At 43.7% G+C, this 27,390-nt stretch overlaps 1 protein-coding gene and 1 long non-coding RNA gene across 4 annotated transcripts in view; one reads left to right on the top strand and one right to left on the bottom strand.

Moving 5' to 3' along the window:
* The window catches only part of LOC110503660 (protein phosphatase Slingshot homolog 2), a 34,598-nt gene extending 23,493 nt beyond the window's left edge, over positions 1–11,105 (bottom strand). Inside the window, exons 1-2 of the mRNA XM_036961389.1 lie at positions 10,715–11,105; positions 6,875–6,918 (exon numbers count right to left, since the gene is read on the bottom strand). Of these exons, the coding sequence (XP_036817284.1) occupies positions 6,875–6,918; positions 10,715–10,777 (107 nt within the window). The 5' untranslated portion in view covers positions 10,778–11,105. The remainder of the gene's footprint in view (positions 1–6,874; positions 6,919–10,714) is intronic.
* A 6,021-nt stretch (positions 11,106–17,126) lies between these two features.
* Positions 17,127–26,973, top strand: LOC110503659. Of its 3 annotated transcripts, XR_002470503.2 has the most exons (6): positions 17,127–17,580; positions 20,155–20,311; positions 24,448–24,587; positions 25,332–25,773; positions 26,073–26,263; positions 26,924–26,973. It is a non-coding gene; the product is annotated as an uncharacterized LOC110503659 (long non-coding RNA). The 3 variants fall into 3 exon arrangements; XR_002470502.2 differs by having other exon boundaries at positions 24,448–25,773; XR_005039419.1 differs by lacking the exon at positions 17,127–17,580 and adding an exon at positions 18,486–18,616 and having other exon boundaries at positions 24,448–25,773.
* The last annotated feature ends 417 nt before the right edge of the window (positions 26,974–27,390 follow it).

Below are 27,390 nucleotides of genomic sequence, written 5' to 3'. Positions count from 1 at the left end.
AACAGCCCCAGTGAGGATCCAAAAAGGTGAACCCCCCCCCCCCCCCCCAACTAAAAACACTGCTAGGAGGGTACTTTAGAAAATGTTTTATTAGCTTTAAAATGCTAACATTTCTAGTGACTTTTAGGCTGGATCCCATCTTGAAATGCAGGTTAACTGTGTATTAACTAACCAACAAAGAATATGATAAGTCTCTGTGTGTGAAATAAAAAGTGGTTATTGTGAACCAAACTCATAGCTAAACATTTTAAGGAAAGCAATCCGATGATGTTTGTTGCCTAGACTTTACTGCAAATGACACTCAAGTCCAGAGAAAAACACAATATTGCAGTTAGCCATGACAGCCTTTATAATAGAACGCTCGTGACCACACAATCTAAAATATCGCACTTGGGAAAGAAACATCTTAAAGTAGAAAATGAAACCGGCATTCTATTTTTGCTCTATTATAATGGCCACTATAGTACACATTGATTAATTGCACAAAGCTACGTGTGTAAAAATAACATTCAATAAGTTAAAATATATATATATCCCCCCTCACAAAAATGTTACAGTATGTCAAGTGCAACAACAAAAGCAATATATAAAATGGGCTACACTGAGCATTAGTACGTTCTACACTTTGCCTGTGTACATCTGTTCTACAATGTGCCAACAGCAGAGAAAGAGGCCCTTTGTTGGTATAATTGATCTCTTTCAGGCAGAGAGTACACTTGGCATACCCCTTTTTCTACACCTCATTGAAAAAAAAGTGGGAAAGTGTGGTGTTCCTTTCACCTCTGTCGGCATCCAGTTTAAGCCAGGCCCAGCTACACTTGATCCCTGAATCCACTTGTGTGACAAGCAACGCCTCATTTTTCACCTAATTATCCCATTCTGAAAATTAACCACAGAGGGAAAACATTAGCTAGCTATGAACTAACTAGTTAACATTTCACAGGATTGCCAGAGTCCAGTGAGCAACTAACGTTAAACTCACCCCATTCCGTACAAAATGTGCGTAACCGCGACATTCAAACGAGGCTGCAATGAAAACGACTGTAGTGACTGTGTTGGCATCAAAATCCGGGGTGTGAACTACGTTTCGATTCAGCGTTGATTGACATGGTAATGGACTAACAGTATTGGAGAAGAGATTAAAAAAACGGACCCCTCTGACGCTGTACGTTACATCCTGACATGTCACTACGTAATGTACAGCGCGCATTTGCAACAATGTGCCGTACAGCCTCTTTCCACCAGGGGTAGCCCTTCTCTCACAGATTAAAATCATGCTTAACAATATACACTTGTAAGAAAACGTCATTATTCTTGTCTAAATGAATATAATTATTGCTAATATTAAACTAATATTTCATGACTAGGGTGCCAATTGCATTTTTTGCGCGTCATAACTGCGAGCCATCATGACTCAAAAGGCGGAACAGCTGCAGTTCACTTGTGAGGCTAACGTTAGCGCAGCCCTAAACCCCTCTTCAAATTCGACAAACCTTCAAACAGGTAAGTGATGAGACATTGCATAAACTCTGTTTTATTTACATTTTAAAGTTGATTTGTTGAACAAAAATCTGGTGAAAAAAACCTGCTTCCTCACACACCATATTTCCCCTTTTCACGATCACTTCAGCCTTCGCTGCCCACCCGCCATTATTAAAAAGACCCGACGGAGCTCATTGCCTTCTTGAATTATGGGAATCATGAAGGTCTCGTCATTGATTTTGCTGGAAAGGGGAGAAATTGTGCTTTACATTGATTTTACAGTTGATCTGAAAGTATTACGTTTTTTGGGCGCAAAAATAAGGTTAATTGTACGGACCAAGGTGATATACAAAAGTGAGTGTGTTTACGTTAACGTTATAGCTTGAGGAACGGCAAGGAGTAATACACACCAGTTAACACTATAGCTAATTGGTTCCTCGGGAACATTAAAGTTATCTTATCTGATGTAACGTTAGCTAGCTAACTGTGACTGACTTTGTTAGCAAGCTAATTTTCACAAACTCAATTATTTGATCAGCTAAGTTAGATAATGTTGCTCAACATTTCTCTGGCTAGCTAACAGATAATTTGATCCAGCTACTGTAGCAAGATAATAGTACTTAATGCTAACAAAACCTGTTCCATCACACTTGCTCCCTCACCTCAAACTTTCCAAATACCGCACCCCGCTAACTAGCTATCCATTTCACATCGGTTACACCAGCCTAATCTCGGGAGTTGTTAGGCTTGAAGTCATAAACAGCGCAATGCTTGAAGCATTGCGAAGAGCTGCTGGCAAACTGCACTAAATTGCTGTTTGAATGAATGCTTACGAGCCTGCTGGTGCCTATCGTCGCTCAGTCAGACTGCACTATCAAATCATAGACTTAATTATAACATAACACACAGAAATACAAGCCTTAGGTCATTTATATTGTCGAATCCGGAAACTATCATCTCGAAAACAAAACATATATTCTTTCAGTGAAATACGGAACCGTTCGGTATTTTATCTAACGGGTGGCATTCATAAGTCGAAATATTCCTGCTACATTGCACAACCTTCAATGTTGTGTCATAACGTAAAATTCTGGCAAATTAGTTAGCAACGAGCCAGGCGGCCCAAACTGTTGCATACACCCTGACTCTGCGTGCAATGAACGCAAGAGAAGTGACAATTTCACCTGGTTAATTCTTATGGCTAGGGCTTCCGCTAACGGCACCCCTCGACAACATTCCGCTGAAATTCAAAAATATATATTTTTAGAAATATGTAACTTTCACACATTAACAAGTGCAATACACCAAATTAAATACACTTCTTGTTAATCTACCCATGTGTCTGATTTCAAAAAGGCTTGACAGCGAAAGCACAACATAAGATTGTTAGGTCAGAGCCAAGTCACAAAAACATCAATTTCTCCAGCCAAAGATAGGAGTCACAGAAAGCAGAAATATTGATGCAAGTAATCACTAACCTTTGATGATCTTCATCAGATGACACTCGTAGGACATCATGTTACACAATACATGCATGTTTTGTTCGATAAAATGCATATTATATCCAAAAATCTCAGTTTACATTGGCGCGTTACTTTCAGTAATGTTTAGCTTCCAAAACATCCGGTGATTTTGCAGAGAGCCACATTAAATTTACCGAACTACTCATAATAAACATTGATAAAAGATACAAATGTTATTCACAGAATTAAAGACAGACTTCTCCTTAATATAAAACGCTGTGTCATATTTCAAAAAAACTGCACGGAAAAAGCACACCATGCAATAATCTGAGTACGGCGCTCAGAGACGAAACCAGACAAAGAAATATCTGCCATGTTGTGGAGTCAACATTAGTCAGAAATAGCATTATAAATATTCACTTACCTTTGATGATCTTCATCAGGATGCACTCCCAGGAATCCCAGTTCCACAATAAATGTTTGATTTATTTGATAAAGTCCACAATTTATGTCCAAATTCCTCCTTGTTGTTGGCGCGTTCAGCCCAGTAATCCATCATCATGAGGCGCGAGCAGTAGGTCCATAAGAAAAGTCCAAAAGTTCCGTTACAGTCCGTAGAAACATGTCAAACGATAAAACAAACAATCTTAAGGATGTTTTTAACATCAATCATTTTTCAACTGGAGAATTCCTTTGTCTGTAGAAAAGCAATGGAACGTGAGCTACCTCTCACGTGAACGCGCGTCAAGAGCTTGTGGCACTCTGCTAGACCATTGACTCAAAGAGCCCTTATGAGCCCCTCCTTTACAGTAGAAGCATCAAACAAGTTTCTAAAGACTTGACATCTAGTGGAAGCCTTAGGAAGTGCAATTTGACCCCATAGACACTGTTTTCGATAGCCCAGGCTTTAAAAAACTACGAACCTCAGATTTCCCACTTCCTGGTTGGATTTTTTCTCAGGTTTTTGCCTGCCATACAAGTTCTGTTATACTCACAGACATCATTCAAACAGTTGTAGAAACTTGTGTTTTCTATCCAAATCTACTAATATGCATATATTAGCAACTGGGACTGAGTAGCAGGCAGTTTACTCTGGGCACGCTTTTCATCCAAATGTGAAAAATGCTGCCCCCTATCCCAAACAGGTTAATATTGCCTGCTAACCTGGATTTCTTTTAGCTAAATATGCAGGTTTAAAAATATATACTTCTGTGTATTGATTTTAAGAAATGCATTGATGTTTATAGTTAGGTACAGTCCTGCAACGATGGTTATTTTTCGCAAATGCGCTATTGTTAAATCATCCCCCGTTTGGCGAAGTTGGCTGTCTTTGTTAGGAAGAAATAGTCTTCGCAACGAGCCAGGCGGCCCAAACTGCTGCATATACCCTGACTCTGTTGCAAGAGAAGTGACACAATTTACCTAGTTAAAAGAAATTCATGTTAGCAGGCAATATTAACTAAATATGCAGGTTTAAAAATATATACCTGTGTATTGATTTTAAGAAAGGCATCAATGTTTATGGTTAGGTACACGTTGGAGCAACGACAGTCTTTTTTCGAGAATGTGCACCGCATCGATTATATGCAACGCAGGACACGCTAGATAAACTAGCAATATCATCAACCATGTGTAGTTAACTAGTGATTATGATTGATTGATTTTTATAAGTTAAGTTTAATGCTAGCTAGCAACTTGGCTTGGCTTCTTACTGCATTCGCATAACAGGCAGGCTCCTCGTGGAGTGCAATGAGAGGCAGGTGGTTAGAGCGTGGACTAGTTAACTGTAAATTTGCAAGATTGAATCACTAAGCTGACAATGTAAAAATCTGTCGTTCTGCCCCAGAACAAGGCAGTTAACCCTCCGTTCCCCTAGGCCGTCATTAAAAATAAGAATGTGTTCTTAACTGACTTGCCTAGTTAAATAAAGGTGTAAAAAATACATAAATACATTTTAATTAAAAAATTAATTAATTAACATTTTTTATTTCCGATTGTTATGAAAACTTGAAATCGGCCATTCCGATTAAATCGGTCGACCTCAAGCACAAACCCACCGTTGCTGGACCAGACAAGACTGGCAAAAAGTGCTCTTCACTGACAAGTCGCGGTTTTGTCTCACCAGGGGTGATGGTCGGATTCGTGTTTATCATCGAAGGAATGAGCGTTACACCGAGGCCTGTACTCTGGAGCGGGATTGATTTGGAGGTGGAGGGTCCATCATGGTCTGGGGCGGTGTGTCACAGCATCATCGGACTGAGCTTGTTGTCATTGTAGGCAATCTCAACGCTGTGCGTTACAGGGAAGACAACCTCCTCCCTCATGTGGTACCCTTCCTGCAGGCTCATCCTGATATGACCGTCCAGCATGACAATGCCACCAGACATACTGCTCGTTCTGTGCGTGATTTCCTGCAAAACAGGTATGTCAGTGGTCTGCCATGGCCAGCAAAGAGCCCAGATCTCAATCCCATTGAGCATGTCTGGGACCTGTTGGATCGGAGGGTGAGGGCTAGGGCCATTCCCCCCCAGAAATGTCCGGGAACTTGCAGGTGCATTGGTGGAAGAATGGGATAACATCTCACAGCAAGAACTGGCTAATCTGGTGCGGTCTATGAGGAAGAGATGCACTGAAGTACTTAATGCAGCTGGTGTCCACACCAGATACTGACTGTTACTTTTGACCCCCCCTTTGTTCAGGGACACATTATTCAATTTCTGTTAGTCACATGTCGGTGGAACTTGTTCAGTTTATGTCTCAGTTGTTGAATCTTATGTTAAATTTACATTTACATTTGCTGAAAATAAAACAGTTGACAGTGAGAGGACGTTTCTTTTTTTTTTGCTGAGTTTATAACTATTAACCTGTGTGAATGAACCTTATTCCAAGAGACAGTCCTGATAAACCCAAATGCCAAGACAAACAAGTGACGTCCTGTCCTTCTATAAAGCACACACTGACGTCAAGCGGCAGGTAACACAGATTTCAGATACAACTACGCAAATATATCAGCAGGAGTAATTAATTGGAGTAGTCATACACAAGTACTACAAACCAACCCAAATACTTACATAGGCTGACTATTTTGCATTTCAAAAATCCTAGTGTTTAGGAGATGCAAAACCGCAACCATTACATTACGAGTCTACATGTTGATAAAAATGTAATTTAAGATATTAGAAAATATATTTGATCATATACTGTAAATTGAAAGGAGATACACAGTCCCTCTTGTTTTATGATTGTGTATGCTTTTTATAAACATCCCAGGCCTAGCCATCATTTTTATTTGAACTAGGCAAGTCAGTTAAGAACACATTCTTATTTACAATGATGGCCTACCCCGGCCAAACCCTGACGACGCTGGGCCAATTGTGTGCCACCCTATGGGACTCCCAATCACAACCAGTTGTGATAAAGCCTGGAATCGAATCAGGGTCTGTAGTGACGCCTCTAGCACTGAGAAGCTGCACCACTCGGGAGCCCAATGTTCCACACCCGCCTGTATAATATTCTTGTTCTGTTCAAGTGTTTGCTGAGACCCCCTCTGTCAGTCAGCCTCGGTCTCTGGCTAAATGAGAGTCAGTTGACTCTGCAGCAGAGTATGTGAGCGGAGTTGATCCAAGAGACAGTATTGATAATCAATCCAACTGCCAAGACAGCACATTAACTCTGGTCAACACATTCCCCCTAGTGGACAGTAGCTGGAACTACAGCTGAGCTTCCAGAGGTCCAATGACAGACATTTGTCATCTCAGCTGACTCAGGCACTGAACACAACAATAACTGAGGAGAAATTAAGCCGAGCCTGGAAGGTTGTCAGCACAATGGCCAAAAATACTTCAGAGTTGTTCAATTACAATACGTTGACTTCTAACAGTAGGCTTCAGCCAATCACGTCAGTGTGACTGGTAATGATCCCATCTTACCTCCGGGGCTGGGAGCGACGATCATCCTCACCACTGTCAGCCTCCTGGGGAGAGAGCAGAGAACCAGTCAGAAACCAACAAACGCATGCATGTGCACACTCTCTAACGCATTCATAAACGGACTACAGTAATGACACATTTACAGACAGACACACCCATCAATGTGTGACCACACAGACAGAGACAGACAGAGACAGACAGCTGCAGTCACATGAATAGACAAGGTTGCTTGTTCACAATAACCGGCCTGAGCAAGGAGATAAGCATATGAATCAAGTCGAGTGACTCAAATGCCTAACAATGAGCCAAACAGATTCTTAGTACTACAGCAATATTAGGAGGTGTGCCGCTGGCAGACCGTTTGAACAAGAATTCCACACCCAGTCAAAACAGCGGTTAATATTTTAGGCTTGATAGACTTAAGTGTATAGCTATCTATTCAAGGGAGATTTTGCGTCAGGCACCGAGGAAGAGTGAATTAACCTTATTTTAAAGAGGATAATGAATTCCACAATGGCTAAATGTGCCGCTAAAATATCCACTTTCATCCATGTCATGGGGTTGGCCGTTGTGATATTTCACAAAACCCAGAATAAGGCAGAATAGATAAGGGTTAAAATGGCTGCCGGCCTGTTTTGAAGCGTCCCTCTCTCTCTCTCCACCCCCACCCACCCACCCACCCACCCACCCAGGCCAGGCAGTCTGTTGTCCCTGCTCAGACAGACAGGCAGGCCATAATCCCAGCCTGTTCTGCTCCAGTAATCCCCAAACTCAGGGAACTTTCTCCCAGGGATCAGGCTGTCAATCCTGGACACAGCAGCCCTAGCAGATTCCCCCCCCTCCCCCCTCCCCGTCTCTGTCCAGCCACACGGTCACAGAGACAGAGACTGAACTGGGTTAATAAAGCCCAATGCCCCACACATTGGCTACATTCACCATGTCCTATACAGACACATGATGTACATGACACACAGGGGATGGGAAGAAGTGGTTCAGCGAATTAATCTTCATAGAAGAGGAGAACACGCACACAAAATCCCAGAGAGAGCTCAGGCCTATACTCAAGAATACAGAAATGCTTACATTTAGGCCTCGTCTATGTAAAGAGATCTGCTTGTTGGGCTTGGGCGCATGACCAGGATGGCGCGCAAACATGCACAAATCAAAAAGCAGACCGATGTCAGTTAATGCTGGACTGCCACACTGAATGTACTGTAGACTACTACAATGGAGGCAAACCAGCCTTGGCCTGGACATAAACCCTCACACATCAGAAATACAGTAAAGAAACATGGTGACTCAGGAGAAATATGACTCGAGGGAGCCAGCCGTCCCTTCAATGAGAGGAGCTTTCCAAAACATTTCACCCGCTGTTTTTCAACAGCGAAAGCAACAGAGGCCAATAGGCTGCTATAGAAAGGTGTTTTAGTGGAGAAGTGGAGAGACCGCAAGCTTCCTCTTCTCCCCGTGGTTAAGTCACCATACATGTAATACTATGTACAGGCCTATCTCCATGGTTACCATGCCACCACATGGAGGAAGGATGTACAGGGGATTGCATTGAGCCAATGAGAGGGGAGGATTTAGTGTGCTAATAGGCAGATTTTCCCCAGTCCAGCAATCCCTCTCTCTGATTCGATGTTCAGAATACAGAGTAGGCGAGTCAATATTTGACACTTCAGTCTGCGCCGATACTTACCTAAACAACAGTCAGTGGTAGGAGTGAGAGACAGAATCGGCCTAAATCAAATAAGCTAGGCCTAAAGTTTCCTTGCATGGTGTTAACGTCAATGGGATATCAAGGCACGGAGCTAAAGGAGATGATAGCGCTATGTCCACACACAGCAAAGGCAGTCCACCCCCCCCCCCCCCATCATGACCATCCATCGTTCCAAGGACGCCAGCCATAATAACCCTGACCTGCATGGCATCTTGCTGTGGTAATGGTCTACCAGTAGAACATAGCGGAGGAGGCGCTTTCTCAAGACGAGAAGGGGGGGGGTTAAGGGTGTGTCTCAGTCACCAGATTTCAACCCAATTGAACACTTATGGAAGATTCTGGAGCAGCGCCTGAGGCAGGATTTTCAACTACCATCAACAAAACACCAAATTAGGGAATTTCTCTTAAAAGAATTGTGTTGCAGCCTTCCTATACAATTTCAGACACTTGTCCAATTTATGCCAAGGGTCATTGCAGCTGTTCAGGCAGCTGGGCGCCCAAACGCCCAGGTTAGAAGAGTATCCTAAACTCAAGAGAGCTGAACAGACTGAAGAAGGATCTCAACCCCCCCCCCCCCCATCATCTGCCAAACTAACCCTGATTCAGATGACCATCCTACCCATGCTAGATCACGGAAATGTAATTCATAGATCGGCAGGTAAGGGTGCTCTCAAGCGGCTAGATGTTCTTTACCATTCGGCCATTAGATTTGCCACCAATGCTCCTTATAGGACACATCACTGCACTCTATTCTCCTCTGTAAACTGGTCATCTCTGTATACCTGTTGCAAGACCCACTGGTTGATGCTTATTTATAAAACCCTCTTAGGCCTCACCACCCCCCCCCCCCCCCCCAGCCCCCATCCCCGCAGGAAGCCTTTGGTAGGCAGTCATTGTAAATAAGAATGAGTTCTTATCAGACTTGCCTAGTTCAAGTTTTTTTTTCTTCAAAATTAAGACACTTTAGGTTTCCTTTATTTTGTCAGTTACGTATAAATAGGCTATCTGCTCCTTTCACCTACATAACCTGATATCTCTGTCTGACTGACTGCTCTTAACACATCTCTACATTCCTGTGTTCACCTTTGCTTTAGCTGTTTTCATGGCTGTTGAGAGAAAGACAGTGCATCCCTCATGGTCCTCTATCCCATTTATACTGGCCTAATGTGATTCAGAGACATGTCACAGCAACTATTTTTCTCTAGCCACAGACAGCTCGCAATGGATACGTCACAAATGGCTCCCTTTTCACTTTTGTCCACTACTTTAACCCTCGATGTCATATGGGATCTTCCCCAATGTGGAGCATAAAAAGTCGTTTGACAGCCATGTCAAACTAATCCGGTTCTCACGCACAATATGAGAATAACTTGAGCCTATTTGACATGGACCTGTTGTGAGAGTCCATTACATTGTTTTAGCTAGGTCTTTTTAATACAAATTGTGAGTTTTAACTCTACACAGTACAAAGATGTATGGCAGTGACCGAGTGCAACATTATGATCAGCTAGCTATGCGCAGGTCAACTCGCCAACACAGATTGACACCGACTAAGAAAACTAAACTGGCTTCTTTTGAGTTCTTTAAGAACATGTGTATAATTGACTTGGGGATAAAACAGGTCAGATATGCACTGGAATTATTTGCATTGCAAAACAGTCACTACTGTACCTGGCTAGCTAGCTGGCCAGGCTGTGACGTTTAACTTTGTTTATGTGACGTTTAACTTTGTATATGCAAAAGTGTTTTTATACACAACGCAGACAGCTAAAACACATTTCAGTTGAAAATTTTTTTAGGAACGCATGCGCACAGAAAAGCAGGACATAGTTTGGACACACTTTTCACCGCACTTCGTTTCAAAGTGATTTCGTCGCAGGTTAGGAGACCATTTCCGCTAACCCTAACCCTTTTCCTAACCTCATCCTAAATCTCCTACTACAAAAAGGTCAGTTCGGTATCGAAATGCCGTGAAAAGTATTTCCCCTAGCTAACTAACAGTAGTTCATGGGACAACAACCTGCTTGTTTGCTACGTTAGCCTTATCCACCCTGAACAATAACAGTAGAGTTTAGCCTTAAATCCCGTGCAATGACAGACGACCAAGCTCGACAACTCACCGACACGCAGGGGCTGGAGGTAACGCTGGGTGTTGGCGAACGCTGAACCGTGACCAACGCCATTCAAGGTCCAGGAAAAGGATACCTTAGTTAGAGAAAGCAGAGGTGGCGAGATGTTCATAATTTGAGTAGATGATGTGCAAGGCGCCCGAGGTTATTCGGTCGTTGCTGATTTCCCTCCTATTCATTCAGCAGCGTATTTTGACGCATGCGATCCGCTGGCCAGCTGTCAAACGACATTGTTTAATGCTGCATTGATAACAATTCGTAAATACTAGCATACGACAGGGGAAAAATCCACGTGAACGCCCCTCCAACTCGTAATTACTTGTGGGAAATCATCTCTGAGCTCCACCTTCTCCCACATGATGAACTCTAACGTCACATACTAAGGAAATCAAATCACATTTTATTGGTCACATACACATGGTTAGCAGATGTTATTGAGAGTGTAGCGAAACGCTGGTAAATTACTACGATAACAGCATTTTCGGCAGTTAAATGAAACAAAACATTATTTATAGAAAACGATATATTATTGTCATTTTTTAACACTATAATTTGTTTGAAAGCATGATAGCTGTACTTTCACCGCTAGATTGACATAATCTGCATAGTGTTTAAACCGTAGGTTTATGTAATTAGCTATATTTGGTGAGAGGAGCCTCGTGTCAAAATGTTATTTTCAAACGTGTAGGACCGCATTATTTTCTTCCACCCTTTCCTGACACCGTTTCCAGCATGGTTTTGCTGCGTTCATAACAAGTGGGAAACTTGGAGTATACTAGGCCTACTTGTAAAACTGGGAGAATGGGGCTGTTGTGTGCATTCAAATGCTTTGAACTCGTTTGACGTATTTTGTGAACGGGATTTAAGGCTATGAACGCAGCAAAACCATGCTGAAAACTGTATCAGGAAAGGGTGGAAGAAAATAATGCGGTCCTACACGTTTGAAAATAACATTTTGACATGAGGCTCCTAACACCAAATATAGCTAATTACATAAATCTACGGTTTAAAAAGTATGCAGCTGAGTGGACTGCAATGGATGTGAAAAGGCAATCCACTCTGGGCACAAACGGGTTGAATCAATGTTGTTTCAACGTAAATTCAACCAAAAAGGGATTTTAGCATTTTTTTTCACCCAAATTTGAACCAAAATTGAATGACATGGTGATTTTTTTTGTTGATTTTACGTTAGTTGACAACTCAACCAAATGTAAATCATAACTAGATGTTGAACTGACATCTGTGCCCACTGGGTAGTTCCTGTGAGACGTCTTGTACAGTGCCTTCAAAAAGTATTCATACCCTTTGACTTATCCCACATTCTGTTGTGTTACAGCCTTAATTCAAAATTGATTTAATTTTTTTTTTTCTACACACAGTACCCCATAATGACAAAGTGAAAACATGTTTTTAGAAATTGTTGCACATTTATTGAAAATTAAATACAGGAATATATAATTTACATAAATATTCACATCCCTTAGTCGATACTTTGTAGAAGCACCTTTGGCGGTGATTCCAGCTTCATTACATCGTCGTCCGTTTTGCACATCTGGATTTGGGGATTTTCTCCCATTCTTCCTTTCAGATTTTCTCAAACTCTTAAATTAGATAGGGAGCAAGTCTTTCCACAGATTTTCAATGGGATTCAAGTCTGGACTTTGGCTGGGCCACTCAAGGATGTTCACATTCTGGTTCTGAAGCCATTCCAGTGTTGCTTTGACTATGTGCTTGGGGTCATTGTTCGGTTGGAGCGTAAATCTTCTCTCCAGTCTACTGTCGTTTGCACTCTGAAGCAGGTTCTCATCAAGGATTGGAATGTATTTGGCTCCATTCATGGTTCCCTCTATCCTTGCCAGTCTCCCAGTCCCTGCTGCTGAAAAGCATCCCCATAGCATGATGCTGCCACCACCATGCTTCACGTTAGGGAAGGTGTTAGACGGATGATGAACTGTGCCCGATTTTTTCCAGACATAGCGCTTTGTATTCAGGCCAAATACTTCAAATTGGTCTCATCAGACCACGTAATATTTTGCCTTACAATCTCAGAGTCTTTCACAAGCCTTTTTGATAACTCCAGGAGTGCTGTCATGTGCCTTTTTCTCAGGAGTGTCTTCCCTCTGGCCACTCTCCCGTAAAGCCCAGATTGGTGAAGTGTTGTAAAGACTGTTGTCCTTCTGGCCCTCTCAGCCAAGGAACTCTGTAGTTCTGTCAGAATGGTCATTGGGTTCTTGGTCACCTCCCTGACCAAGGGCCTTCTTGCCCGGTTGCTCAGTTTGGTTGGACAGCCAGCTCTAGGCAGAGTCTGGGTAGTTCCATATTTTTTCCATTTCCCAATGATGGAGACCACTGTGCTCTTGGAAACTTTCAACGCTCTCAAAATGGTTTTATACCCTTCCCCAGATATACGACTCATCACTTGGACTTCATGGTATAGTTTCTGCTCTGACATGCACTTCTTTTTTTGTGATCATGGCGTTCACACATTTTGTTTGTGTGGTTCTGTGTTCAATCACGTTACATTTGTGATACAATAAATATAGAAAGGGGGGAAAAAATAACACAATTGCACCACCAACCAACCCTACATACCCTATATACCACTATTAAAAAAATAGAAGTCTCAAAACATCTTACAACTCTTCTGCAATAAAATCCTCACAACCAGGTACTTTTCTGCAGCTGCCAACGACATTAATAAAAACCCACTTCCCCATCCCACTACTTTGACACAATCTGCTCCTGCACCATGCCAATGGCCTGGGAGGACAGGCTACCACCCCTCAACACATCCTGTAACTCTTCTGAAGTCAAATCTCATATACCCAAATACTTTTCTGCAGCTGCCACCATTTTCTGTGATTTATGTTCCATTTCTGCGGTACAGTTGACAACCATTGCTATGAACGCTAAGAAGACAATCTCACTGAAGCATAAATCACTCATTGGCCTATCCCTCTGTGCTGGCAAAAATCTATTACTCACTGGGATCCTCTTAGGATCCCTCACCCTTGACCCATCCTCCTCTACTTTATTCACTGCCTCAGCATACAACACCTTCTGCACAAATCGGACTCTGGCCACTTCAACCTGCCTCTCTTGCCTGGACACTTCCGATCCCCAGCAACATGGGCACCCCTACAGTTGACACATGCAACTTTATCCACCAAAATGACACAATCTTCTGTCCCATGTCCTCCTTCACACTTCCCACATCTTAGAATCTCCCTCCTGCACACTGCTACGACATGACCATAAACGTTGCACCTGAAACAACGCAGTGGATAACTGAGATATGCTAACATGACTTTGTCTGGCAGAGACTCTGACTCAAAACTCAAAAGGACTGACAGTGACTCCTCTGTTTCACCAGGCTCCCCACCTGGTCTGCTTCACACCACACGGCAGGTGTCACAAACACCAGGAATTGTCAACATCAATTGCTCCACCACCACACTTAACGCTACCACAGAAATCACTCCTTTCAATGGTGCCCTGTTCCTAAGAGAAAAGCAAGAAACCGATCTTGAATTCCCACTACAGGTTACCTTCACTGATTCAACTGCACCCAACTAATTTTTCACCTACCCTGAAACCACAGATGAATTTGCCAAAAGGTAAGGGTCCAATTTCTCCATACATTTCACTCCTACTGGACCAGATTCTTCTTATCATGTCCAACGATGTCAAGCTCGGGTTCCAAGCTCTTCACTTCACTTTACACTCCCTCATTCACTTCCATTTCCCCTCCAGAACTCAGTCTGGCGCAAGTCTCACTCTGTTTGCACTTGACACCCTATCTCAATTTTTATCGAAATCTTCCTCAAATTCAAATCCAACCTCTGCTTTCCTCATTCTCTTCGACCTCCTTTTCCTAATTTTTTTTGCCACCATTCTTCCTCAGAAAACCACGTTTCTGTGTCCCTGTCCCAATATTCCTGTTCATGTTCTATGCCTCCCGCATACATGTCTCTCCTCAAAGCAGCACACTGAACTAAAAAAACTGACCTGCTCTTCTTCTTCTGTGGGTTTTATGGCAGACTACAAACCCAAAAGGTGTATTGCCACTACCAACTGTACGATGTTGAAAAAACAAGGTAAAAATAACATTCACACAGAAAACTAACTTAATCCACCCCCCAAAACAATTGTACATTGACAAAAACAAAACTCCCAATTCTTTCCTTCAAATCTCAATATTTCCCTTCTCAGGTTCTTGTGCCTGAGAGGGTGGTACGGCTTGTGACAATACTCCATGCAACTCCTCTGCCAAGAAGTTTTTCAGTCCCAGGAACCACTCCACCGCATCCACAACAATATCTATATTCCTGGACTTCCTATCCAAGTTGGCAGTGCCATTAATCACCATAGCTATAAAGGCAACAAATTCCACCTACTTAACCTTTAAAATATATGGTTCATGCTGGACAGATAAACTCTTCACTTCTTCTTGTAAGGACCAACGCCAGAGATGAGAAGCAAGTACAGGGAGTGAACATTTAATGGAAAAATGGACATCAAATAGAGGAAGGACAGTGTCTGGACAGGGGGAACTTAACGACATTACAACAATAATGCTAACACAGGGAACAACACTGAGGAACAGACAGATATAAAGGGGGCAATCAACAACGTGAAGGAGTCCAGGTGAGTCCAATGAGCGCAGATGCGCGTAAAATGGTGACAGGTGTGCGTAATGAAGGGCAGCCTGGCGCTCGCGAAGAGGGTTAGCGGGAGCAGGCGTGACAGTACGCCCCCCTCTAGGGGTGCCACCCGGCCTCCCACCTAGGCGAGCCTGACGGGCCGGCCAAAGCATGGGTGCTGGACTTGCCGGCTGAGGCATGGGAGCCCGACGAGCCGGTTAAGGCATGTGAACCTGCCGAGCTAACCGAGGCAAGGAAACATCTCGAGCCAGCTAAAGCGTGGAAGCGAAGCCCGACGAGCCAGCTGAGGCACCCCCGGTTCCATCGGCTGCGGCACCCGGTCCCGACGTCACCACCAAAAACAAAAACACCCTGATGCTTCAAATAGTTGTGTCAGCATTATGTAAGGACCGACGCTGGAGACGAGAAGCAAGTACAGGGAGTGAACATTAAATGGAAAACGGACATTAAACAGAGGAAGGACAGCGTCTGGACAGGGGTAACAAAACAACATTATGACAATAATGCTGATATGGGGAACAAAACTGAGGAACAGACAGATATAGAGGGGGAAATCAAGAACGTGAAGGAGTCCAATTTGGAGTGTCATAGCAAAGGGGTGTGAATACTTGTTTTCACTTTGTCATTATGGGGTATTGTGTACAGATGGGTGAGAAAAGGAATCAATCCATTGAATTCAGGCTGTAGCACCACAAAATGTGGAATAATCAAGGGGTATGAATACTTTCCGAAGGCACCGTAGCGCTTTCAGAAGGATTTTTAAAGATAGCTTTTCAGTGAGTTTCCGTTTCAGTTTTATGATGCAGAGAGAGTATCAGGTCATTGTACAAAAGGTTGATTTGAAAAGGAAATGTGACTTCTGTCACTTCCCAAATACCATGACCTAGCCTGCATTTCCTCTTGAATGCAACAGAGGGGGGGGGGGGGGGGGGGGGGGGGGGGGGAAATGGGAAAAGAAAACACAATAACATTTTGTGCAAAAATACAGGCGCCAATGTATTTTCCAAGTCGACTCCACACCACAGTGCGTTGACAGATTATGTTGAAACAGTGGGATGGGCCCAGTTGGATGGGTTTAGCCCCTCTTGATGTTCTTGAAAGAGCAGCCAAGGAAGTGAGAGAAGGAAAGAAGTGCATTCAAGCAACAGCAAGGGATGAAAAAATGACTGAATGACACCAAAGAAAATAGAGGCTACGATAGAGTAGCAGTGGCACACAAGGTCTTATATGATGACACGGAGTCTGAGATTGCTAAACGTATTAAGAATCTCGCAGAACAGTTTCATGGGCTTAGTAGACTCAAATGCAGAGAACATGCCTATGAATTGGCATATCAAAACAACATCCCTGTCCCAGACAACTGGTCAAGAAATGGAAGGGTACGTGATATTGAACACAGAGATCTATATCTGAATGTAGGCGTACATTTAAGATATGCAATGTACCACATCCCCATTCCATGAATTCAACTTTGACCTACCAGCACCAACACCCACTGTCACAGGACACCATCTACCACTTACCCCAAGGCGGCTCAACTTACCCTGTCCATATGCTCAACTTACTCCATACCCGAAGTAAGTTGTGCCAAGAAACCACTTTTTTTGGACAAGCTATGTCGTCAAAACTGTTATTTTTACATGAATTCTGATTATTTCCAGGGATACACAACATCCTGAAATATATGTAGACATATTAATCAGAAAAAATACTATATATCCCTTGACAAAGTGATGCTGAATGTAAAAAAAACTTAACTTACCCCTCTCTCCCCTATTGTGAAAAGGCCTCCCAATTAAGTGTCAAAATTAAAGGGAGGCAATCTATCATATGAACCACACACTGCTCTGCAGTGCAGCTGAGCTGAGCGATGAGGTCATGTTTCAGTGGCTGTGACCCCTCCCTCCCTTTGCCTCTTCTCATTTACAACAAGTGATCTTTTTCCTTCCCTTAGTGACCATCAAATAGAGACCTGTGCCTAGCAACAAGCAGACGCCACCCCTACACACACTGGGGAGGGTGCTGTTGGCTACAGGGGTAGATCGAGATTTGAAGTGAAGAGATTCATTTCCATAGGGTTGTTTATTGACTGCTTGCATTGCCACCATCCTTTGGGAATTGTACTCAAGGGGAGAGAAAGGGGAGGATTGGAATGTTGTCAATCCATTTGACACACAAGGAGAACGGGAAAAGGTAAACAATATCAGGGGGTTAGGGGGTTATTTGTGTATTTTCCATAAATTAATCATATTTCTTAGGGTAGTTTATTATGCATCAATTACTCTTGGTTATTCAAGCATTTTCTGCACAATTTTGGCATAATTTTATGTTTTTTTTGTTGAATATAAATATTGTATTGCACATACATATCAGCAACAACCTCTAAAACATAAATACCTATCTTAAATACCTTATTTTTGAAAGAAAATGAATTTGAGCGCAAAATAGCCTACAAGCTCCACTCCCCTTTCTGCCAAAGATACCCACCAATCAGATCCGTTGCCCCAGTTTTCTCCACATTTTTATATTTTACAGCAGACCCTCTATCCTCTCTCCATCTGAGCAGGGAAATGGGGGATGAAAATGGAAGGGGCTCCGGAGGACAGAGAGGGCAGAGAGGAGCACTCTGGAGAGACAGATCACCAGCCGAGGGTCAGAGCTGGGTCGCAGACTGGAGTGTGTCGGCAAAGCTCAGCTGACCCAAGGGGCGTCGGTGTAAAAGAGAGAGAGAGGGGGGGGGGGGGGGGTAGCCATCTGGGTAGCCATTTGATTCAGTGTTCAGGGGTCTTATGGCTTGGGGGTAGACACTGTTTAGAAGCCTCTAACCTAGGCATCCATGGAGTCTACGTTAGAACATCTCCCCATTCCCCAATCTGATGTAGCCCATTTAGCAAGAACATTTGCGCCACCATGTATTATTCATGAACGTGTGCTGTCTTTGCAGGATTTACCTGCTGGAGAAGGTCTTACCTTCTCTGGTCCCATGTGTGGTGCAGTTCCTTAGAGAGGCAGATCGGAGGGGAGAGACTGAGGGAGAAGAAGGGGAAAGGAGGAGGGGTGGGGTTGAAGAGAGTTCATCTCTCTTCATTTTTAGGGCCATGCTTGATAAGGTCCTCCTCCCCTTCTCATCATCCACCTCTCAATTCCATCCCCCTCCTTTCTGACCGAGAAGAGGCAGAGGCAGCCCAGTACCGCCTGGGGGCTGGAGCTCAGCCTGCAACTGCTACAGGTACCAGGCAGCCAGTGGGATATATTCATCACCTCTGAGGGAGAGAGGGAGCGAGATAGAGAGGGTGATAGAGAGGAAATCACAGGTGGGGTGCAATACCAAAGTGAAGACAAGGAAGAGAGAGGAGGGGGAAGAGGGAGAGATGATTGCATATGGAGTAGAGACAGAATGATTGATGGCATCCCCCCCCCCCCCCCAAACATTGTGCTCCTCTTCCGCCAGTGCAGGCTTGGTAAGGATGCTACTCTATCATAATAAGAACCGAAGGTGACAATCTACTCATGCGCCTAATTCTCATACCGTGGTTGTTTCTTTAAATTGGTATTTGTATTCAATAGAATAGCAATATCCTGGTGGAGATTGTTGATGGTGGAACGTACAGTGTATCTTGGCCTCCATGTGCCTATATGCTCATTCCTTGGCTCATTGATCGTCACAGCCCATAAGGCTGCTCTCACCCCACCAGAAGTACTGTAGTACCTTATTTATCTCATGTCTCAAATAATCTGGCCCACTGTTATTCAACTGATCAACATACACGGTGCCCCTCATTTGGCTACGCTCTCTCTCACACACAGAAACAGGGAGAATCGAGAATTGAAGACTGACGATTGTACAGCATTTTCATCAGGAAGCACTCTAAAGACCATGATGGAGGCTGTAATCTACTGTATTATATCCACAAGAACCCCCCCCCCCCCCCCCCCCCCAAATACAGTATGTATATGCAATTGCTGTGTAACCCACCAGCGCTGAGTACTTTTAAAGACAACATTGTGATGTAAAGTGACTGGTTCTTCCACCGTGTTCTACTAGAGTCATATCACCTTGCAGCAGAGCAATAGGTCACACTTTATTTGGATAGTCCAGATAGTCACACTATCAACAAAATATCTGTTGATGAGCAACTGCTTGCTAAGGTTACAGTTAGGGTTTGGTTTAAAATAAGGGTTAAGGTTAGGTTTAGGGTTAGGATAAGGGTTAAGGTTGGGGTTAGGGTTAGGTTTAAAATAAGGGTAAGGGTTAAGGTTAGGTTTAGGGTTAGGATAAGGGTTAAGATTGGGGTTAGGGTTAGGTTTAAAATAAGGGTAAGGGTTAAGGTTAGGTTTAGGGTTAGGATAAGGGTTAAGGTTGGGGTTAGGTTTAGGTTTAGGGTTAGGATAAGGGTTAAGGTTAGGTTTATGGTTGGGATATGGGTTAAGGTTGGGGTTAGGGTTAGGTTTAGGGTTAGGATAAGGGTTAAGGTTGGGGTTAAGGTTAGGTTTAGGGTTAGGATAAGGGTTAAGGTTAGGTTTAGGGTTAGGATAAGGGTTAAGGTTGGGGTTAGGGTTAGTAGATAGTTAGTTGAAATGTCACTGATAGTCTGTAGAGCATCTACAGATGGACCATCCAAATAAATTGCTACCAAAGCAGTATTGTGGGAATTGAATGGATACCTGTTCAATGTCCAGGGAACAACATACCATTTTGGAGAGCCCCTACAAACGTCCTTATTTAACCCCTGGTTAACCATTCCCATTTTTTCTATGTTGTCCCAGCTTGTCTGAGCTGAAGAGGCAGATGAGGCAGTGCAGGGTGGAGCTGCAGAGGGGATAGGAGATCCAGAGGCATACCGTGGAGAGACGGAGGGAGTGTCTGGCACTACACTTCACTGACTGGAGGCTCCAAGCCGACCACACCCTCTCTCTGCGCCTGGTAGGAACAGACCACACTTATAAAGGGAGGAGGGGTTGACATATGAGGAATACAAGGTAGGGCGTTGTATGATGAGGTCCACAAGTTTTCCCTGACCATTTCGGGTCCAGAGTAGTCAGGAGAACTTCCTGGCCCTATTCATTGTGTATATCAGACCATTACAGTACAGATTTGTACAATGCACCTCAGTGTTGATCTGAGCTAGTGTCTATCTACCTCCGTGTGGATTAGTGGATTGGAGAGAGTAAGGATTAGGATTAATGCTGGGGATAAAAGCTTTGGGGGTTTAACGTCAAGACAGACAATAAGACTACAGAGAACCCAGCTTTTAATTAAAGCTGCTCTGTGTTTGGATCAGTGACAGGGACTGGGAGCAGGGCGGAACTCAGAGATGTACTGTACAGAATGGAACAGAGGAGACAAGCAATCTTGCTCTGTGTTTTAATCCAATTCGCTCGCCGAACATCAGACAGATACGAAAAATAGAAGTAAATCCGTGTAATTTATATTTGGGGGGGGGGGGGGGGGACAAAAACATTTAGTACTTTTCATCCTCAATACTGAGCACTAGCCAGCCTCAGGTAAATCTCTCAGAGACCACTCCTCTAAGCATTTTCAAAATGAAAACTCTTCGCTATCCATATACACTCTTAGAAAAAAGGGTTCTTCGGCTGTCCCCATAGGATAACCCTTTTTGGTTCCAGGTGAAACCCTTTATGGTTCCAGGTAGAACCATTTTGGGTTCCTTGTAGAACCCTCTGTGGAAAGAGTGTACTTGACGTCTCTGAGCCCACTAACACATGGTTATGGGCTTAAAAAAAAGAAGACACCTGTACCATGTCAGATATAGAGTTGATATTTATTCAGTTTTGAATTTGCATCCCAATATTACACTTTATATGCATCACAGAAGACTGAAATATAACAAAATGTGTTTTTACATAGAAACACTGGATTTTCATGGTAATCTTTATTTATGATGAAATTATGAAAAATATGAATAACGTTCCACCCATGAGGCCAAAGAAGGAGCTTTTAGTCATCGACTGCAGGAAAGGGCTACTTTGAAAACTACTGTCGCAGACCAAAATAATCCCGCAGCAACAGGATTTGAACATGTAGTCCATCATGTTGTTTGAGGGGTGGTTAGGCTATTAGCTGGCTAAAATGAAACTACAGGTGTACATGAAAAGTGCAATACCGTTAATATAACTGTGTGTTAGTGAAGGTTTTCACACCTGACTCACTACAGCAAAACCAATTTGTCCATGTGAAAATGTTTTTTTTTTTTTTTTTTTTTTAATCTTCCCCCTAGTTCGTGATTTGTATAGGTGATCAGTGCTCAGTATTTCTCTTTTGTTATTTTAATCTGTCTGTCTGTCTATCAGTTTGTCAGTTTGTCTGTCTGTGTCCCAGTATGTGTGTCAGTATGTCTCGAGGCTCTCTGAGGACCACCTCCAGCTGTTTCTGGAACATCTCTCCCTGTGTAGCCGGGAACACGGCTGTGCTGAGAATTTGAGGCACTGGACAGAGACACTCTCTCAGGCCTCTTCCCACTGTGACTGTGCTATGGTGACTGACTGAACCATGCCTAACCACCACCATTAACACACTGCAGTAAATACCATTGATTCACTTTGTTTATAGAACAGAATCTCCCATTAGCTCGTCATATCTTTCTACTACATAACGGATTGTAGCTTGTGGGGGAAATGATTGCAGAGAATCACATCAGGATTGACGGAGGATGTCATTTAATATAATAAAATCCAGGTGCTTTGAGATCTGTTGAAAGTATTAGTCCTTCTGCTGAGTTTCTATCATGATCAGAATGAGAGCACACAGGAGTCCGTCATGATCCTAACCACTGTGAGTAAACACACACACACACACACACACACACACACACACACACACACACACACACACACACACACACACACACACACACACACACACACACACACACACACACACACACACACACACACACACACACCATTATGTTCACATAAGGCCTGAAGAATAACAATCACGAGTTAATGGTTCTGAATGTCTACAAAACTCACATGATATACCACAACGGAATGACATCATCCCAATATGTCCGTGTATCTCTAGTCCATCTAGTGGACAAGTTGTAGTATTACTGACTTACTGCCTTCAAATGTAAAGGCGTATGTAACTGACAGAGAGAACACAGACATGTCATTGTTACCATTATTCAGCTTGAATGATTAAATTAAAACAAGCCAGGACTCATTGGCGAATCAGTAGTCAACAACAACAACAACAACCACAAGGGCCGTTACAAGAAGATGGCCATATTACCTTTGGTCTCCTTTGAAGCCCTGTAACCATGGAGACAGAGAAGGCCTGTATGCCATGTGAAGCTGGACAGGGGGACATGCAGCCTCCATGCCTTGAGATAAAGGGTGGAGAAGAAAGGAGGGGAGAGGAGAACATGATTACCCCACACAGAGAGCCTTGTGTGGGGCACCAAATTGCCGCACACAGCCCAGAACCTCCAGAGGAATGAGGGGACATAGAAGAGGTCATGAAGGGGTTAGGGTCGGACACCCCAGCGCTGGACATAGAGGGGCTATGTGTTGTCATGGAGTCTGGTCCCCTACCCGAAGGTGATTATGTTAAATTCTTTCTTTGAGGTTCATATATAGACATTTTAAAAGGAACTAACACATAATGTGATAACTTTGAGGAAAGAGAAACCCTGCCATTGCTCTTGCTCGTATCACGTCAGAGCAAGAGGCTGACACGTGAGCTTGAATAAAAAAAAGTGATACGAGACCACTGTGCAAGCTTCTCTTCTCTTAGAGATGAACACTTGGCAAGACACAGAGCATAAGAGTACAATGGAGACTTTTGATTCAGTTCGAGGAGCAAAAATCTCTGAAATCATGATCCTGGCAGTCGTTTGTTTGTTCACCATCTAGTCCCCAGAGAAGCAGAGGATCCTGGGTCATGCTGGACAATGTGTGCCTATGAAAGTGAAGTGGTGAGCCAAGGGCAGTTCCTGCAGCTTGTGCTCAGCTTCCTGGGCAGAGCATCCAGTGGCGCTATGGTGAACAGCCTGGCTGGACACATCAAAGCTGGCTACAGAGACAAAGAGAGTGAGACACTGTGCCGGCTGCAGTTGATGATAAGAGAGACGAGAGTAGACGGTGAAGGAATTGTCTGTGGCCCATAGAAATGTAATGTCTAGTGTACTGTGCTATACTGTACAATAGCCGTGGTCTGAGGGGCTTTTACCGGCCTTCTATTTCTATCCTGTGGACTCCAACTTAGCAAGCAGTGGTGAAATGCACAAACTGTGCCCAACTGTGTACCTAGGCCTTATGGGCTGTGTAGAATTAAAATAAAGGAGTCTACTTTGTTGTCTTCAGTGTAACCAGCAGAAAGAGGACAGGAGGACAAAGGAGATGTTGTCTCTTTTCTTCTCCTGGGACAGCGAGTTTAGAGGAGCTGTGGACAAAGAGGAGATGGAGAGAGAGCTAAGTCTGTACAAGGATGGAGCAGAGGAAGGGGCCTCGCAGAGAGGTCAGAGGTCACGGGGACTTGGCGTTGGAGGTTAACCAACGTAGTAGACCCCAGCAAGCAAACCTGCCTGAAATGACATAATTACAAGCAAATTACAAGGAGAACTACCAGTGATCTAGTTGTATTGATGTAATTTCACCCAGCTTTCCCCAAACCTAGTCTCTCTTGAAGTAGCTGCTGTGCTATGGGTGATGATGAAGTCTGCCACCTGTGAGTGCTGTGAATAATCGATCTGTCCATTTCATACAACCTTAACCACACACTCTCTCTTATGCCCCCCCACATTATATATTGTATAATGTGTATACTTCTTTAAAATAAGTTGTGGTTCTATATAGAGTCTTGTTTATCCTCTTGGTCATAAGCATGCCGCTGAACCCGTTTTGCTTCTACATTGCATCATTTCTTCTTAGACTCTTATGGTGAGTGTGGATTTGTTGAAGACAGTGTGTGTAGTTTGTTCAGCTGATCACAGTAAATCCCTTTGTTACTGTAAAGCATTTTGTGACAACTGCTGATATAAAAATGGCTTTATAAAATAAATGTGATTTGAAGCCGCGCTTGTCTGTGTGTGGCAGGATGCAGAGGTGAATGTGGAGGGGAAGCTGCTGAGTGTCTCTGTAGCCCTGCTGGAGGAAGAGGAAGAGAGCTCTAGGCAGCGTGAGGATGCCTGGCTGGTTCTCAACAAGATGCCCCAGCCACCCCAGGCCCCTGTCAGGTCAGTGTCTGGAGATAGTGCTGCCCTTGTCAACGACACATCAACCAATCAATCAATCACACCTGCAGCCTCTCTATGCCCTCACTCACTCACTAATGCCATTTCAGTTTCAACCATATGCGGATCTGAAATGTTACAGTTTCTTATGGTTTTTGGGAGCACAGGAAATTCTTTCAGAACTCCGTTACCCGTTATTTTAGCTATCATCTCTCTCTCTCCCATTATAGGATCTCTGACTATCTCTTGTACTGTTGCTCCCTGCTGTAGTTTCTCAGCCATAGAGCGCTGTAGTCCAGTACACGTGCCCAGAGTAGGCGTTCACGGAGGGGTCTACATTTTCAACAAGTCTCGAACCTCTTCACAGTGTTATGGCTCGTTTATCGCCATTCCCATATCGGACCCCCGAGAGCAGGGATGAGCTTTTGGAGCGCTGGGTCTCGACACACTCTGAGATTCAAACGACACTCACCTGTTCTCACGCCATGAGATAGACTTCAACCAGGCGAGAGGAATGGCTGCTCCCAGATCTGTTTGTGCTGTCTTACCAACTTACCAACATTTGGCTGACAATGACCGCAGGAGTTAGCAAGACAGCACAAAGAGATCTGGGATTATGCAGTATAAAATTCAGGTCGATATTTCCATAAAGCTCAAGGAGTATTCAATGAGGAAGAAAATATCCTAAAAACACCATTCAATAGCTCATTGGCTTTGAATCAGTAATGATATCCTATTTTTGCCCAGGGGGTGAGCAGTGAATTCAGCAGAGCTCTCCAGTATGTAGGGATTCGCTGCAGCATACTGCACATTGTGGAGAGCGCCTCACTCTGGCTACACAGCAGAGTCTCTGCCATTCACAGTACCACCACCTATCTGATGGAGCCTTCAGATGGACAGAATACGGTGACATCAATCCAATACAGGCTACTTTGTATACACAGCATCCATACACTAAATGAACCATTTAAACAGACCCCAACATTACCCCAACATTAGCTTAACCACAAGTTCAGGTACACAGAAGTTACCAAATAGGATATCAAACCAACTTTAAGTAGGCTAATGATCGCCATTTACAGGGCAATGACTACTCTCTGAGGAAGATGATGGTGATGGAGGGTGGTTCTAGTCGCTCCCATAGGCTCTCCCCTCCTCCTTCCTTATGCCGCTCAGATCACTTCTCCAGGTAAATCACTGTTTTAGTCTGTAATGTATGGCTTTGCTAGTACTGCAATGCAATGTCAAACCACTGTAATGACACATTGATCTACCAGCCTATGACAGTCTACTACTGTGATTGTCCTCATCCAGTGTCCACATGAAGTTCTAGCCTGATACTAGATATGTTTCTGCTGCGTATACAAAACATGACAATGATCATAGGAGTTGGCAAAACAGCACAAACAGATCTGGGACCAGGCTAATGTAGATCTACCTTTTCCAGTGCTGTGACATTGGGCACTATGTGTTGTTTGGGGCGTACAGACTGGTGCTCCCTGTGAGGGACACAGCTGGATGGGCCCTGGGAGTGCTGGGCATGGAGTTAGAAACCATCTCACCGGGCCACCAGGGGGGGCTGCAGCCTCACGAGCGCATGGACCTGTCTGCTGCTGGGGCTGCCTGTGTTCAGCTGCACAGAGCGAGCACTGAGTGGAGCAGGCAACACACACTGCTGGGTGAGAGGCATCAAATCAAATGTATTATTATAGCCCTTCTTACATCAGCTGATATCTCAAAGTGCTGTACAGAAACCCAGCATAAAACCACATACAGCAAGCAATGCAGGTGTAGAAGCACGGTGGCTAGGAAAAACTCCCTAGAAAGGCCAAAACCTAGGAAGAAACCTAGAGAGGAACCAGGCTATGAGGGGTGGCCAGTCCTCTTCTGGCTGTGCCGGGTGGAGATTTTTACAGAACATGGCCAAGATGTTCAAATGTTCATAAATGACCAGCATGGTCAAATAATAATAATCACAGTAGTTGTCGAGGGTGCAGCAAATCAGCACCTCAGGAGTAAATGTCAGTTGGCTTTTCATAGCCGATCATTAGGAGTATCTCTACCGCTCCTGCTGTCTCTAGAGAGTTCTGGGACAGGTAGCATGTCTGGTGAACAGGACCAGGCATGGTGGTAGGGGAAAGGTAAGAGGCCAAACTAGAAAACAGTAGAACCATACTGATTATTATTGGTCATACAACATACATACAGTACATATTACATACACTCCTGCAGTTTTTTATGGAACTAGTAGCCGTACACAAAAGTTTAATTACCAAGACTTGCCAGAAAATTGGCTAATTAATTAATTGCTCATCTAAGACAATATTTATCTTCTACAGAGGCGGAGGCCCTGGGAGGGGAGTGGCGGGCGTCCATCTTGTACCTATGTACAAGATGGGCGGCAGGGTAGCCTAGTGGTTAGAGCGTTGGACTAGTAACCGGAAGGTTGCGAGTTCAAACCCCCGAGCTGACAAGGTACAAATCTGTCGTTCTGCCCCTGAACAGGCAGTTAACCCACTGTTCCCAGGCCGTCATTGAAAATAAGAATTTGTTCTTAACTGACTTGCCTGGTTAAATAAAGGTTAAAAAAAAAAAATAAAAAAAAAATAAAATAAAAAAAATAATAAAAAAAAAAATGTTTCACGCTGGAGCACCTGCGCCATCGCTGTCTGTCCTGACTGGACCAACCAATTGTAGCGGAGCTCCATAGCTCCCAGGATACACCTCACCACCTCTCTGTCAGTCAAGGTGTGAAGGTGGTGCTTCTACTGCAGACAATTGGGGACAAATTAAGAAGGTGGAATTT

The sequence above is a fragment of the Oncorhynchus mykiss genome, chromosome 24, assembly GCF_013265735.2.
Source record: "Oncorhynchus mykiss isolate Arlee chromosome 24, USDA_OmykA_1.1, whole genome shotgun sequence".
Taxonomy (NCBI): Eukaryota; Metazoa; Chordata; class Actinopteri; order Salmoniformes; family Salmonidae; genus Oncorhynchus; species Oncorhynchus mykiss.
This window is presented reverse-complemented; position numbering and strand designations above follow the sequence as displayed.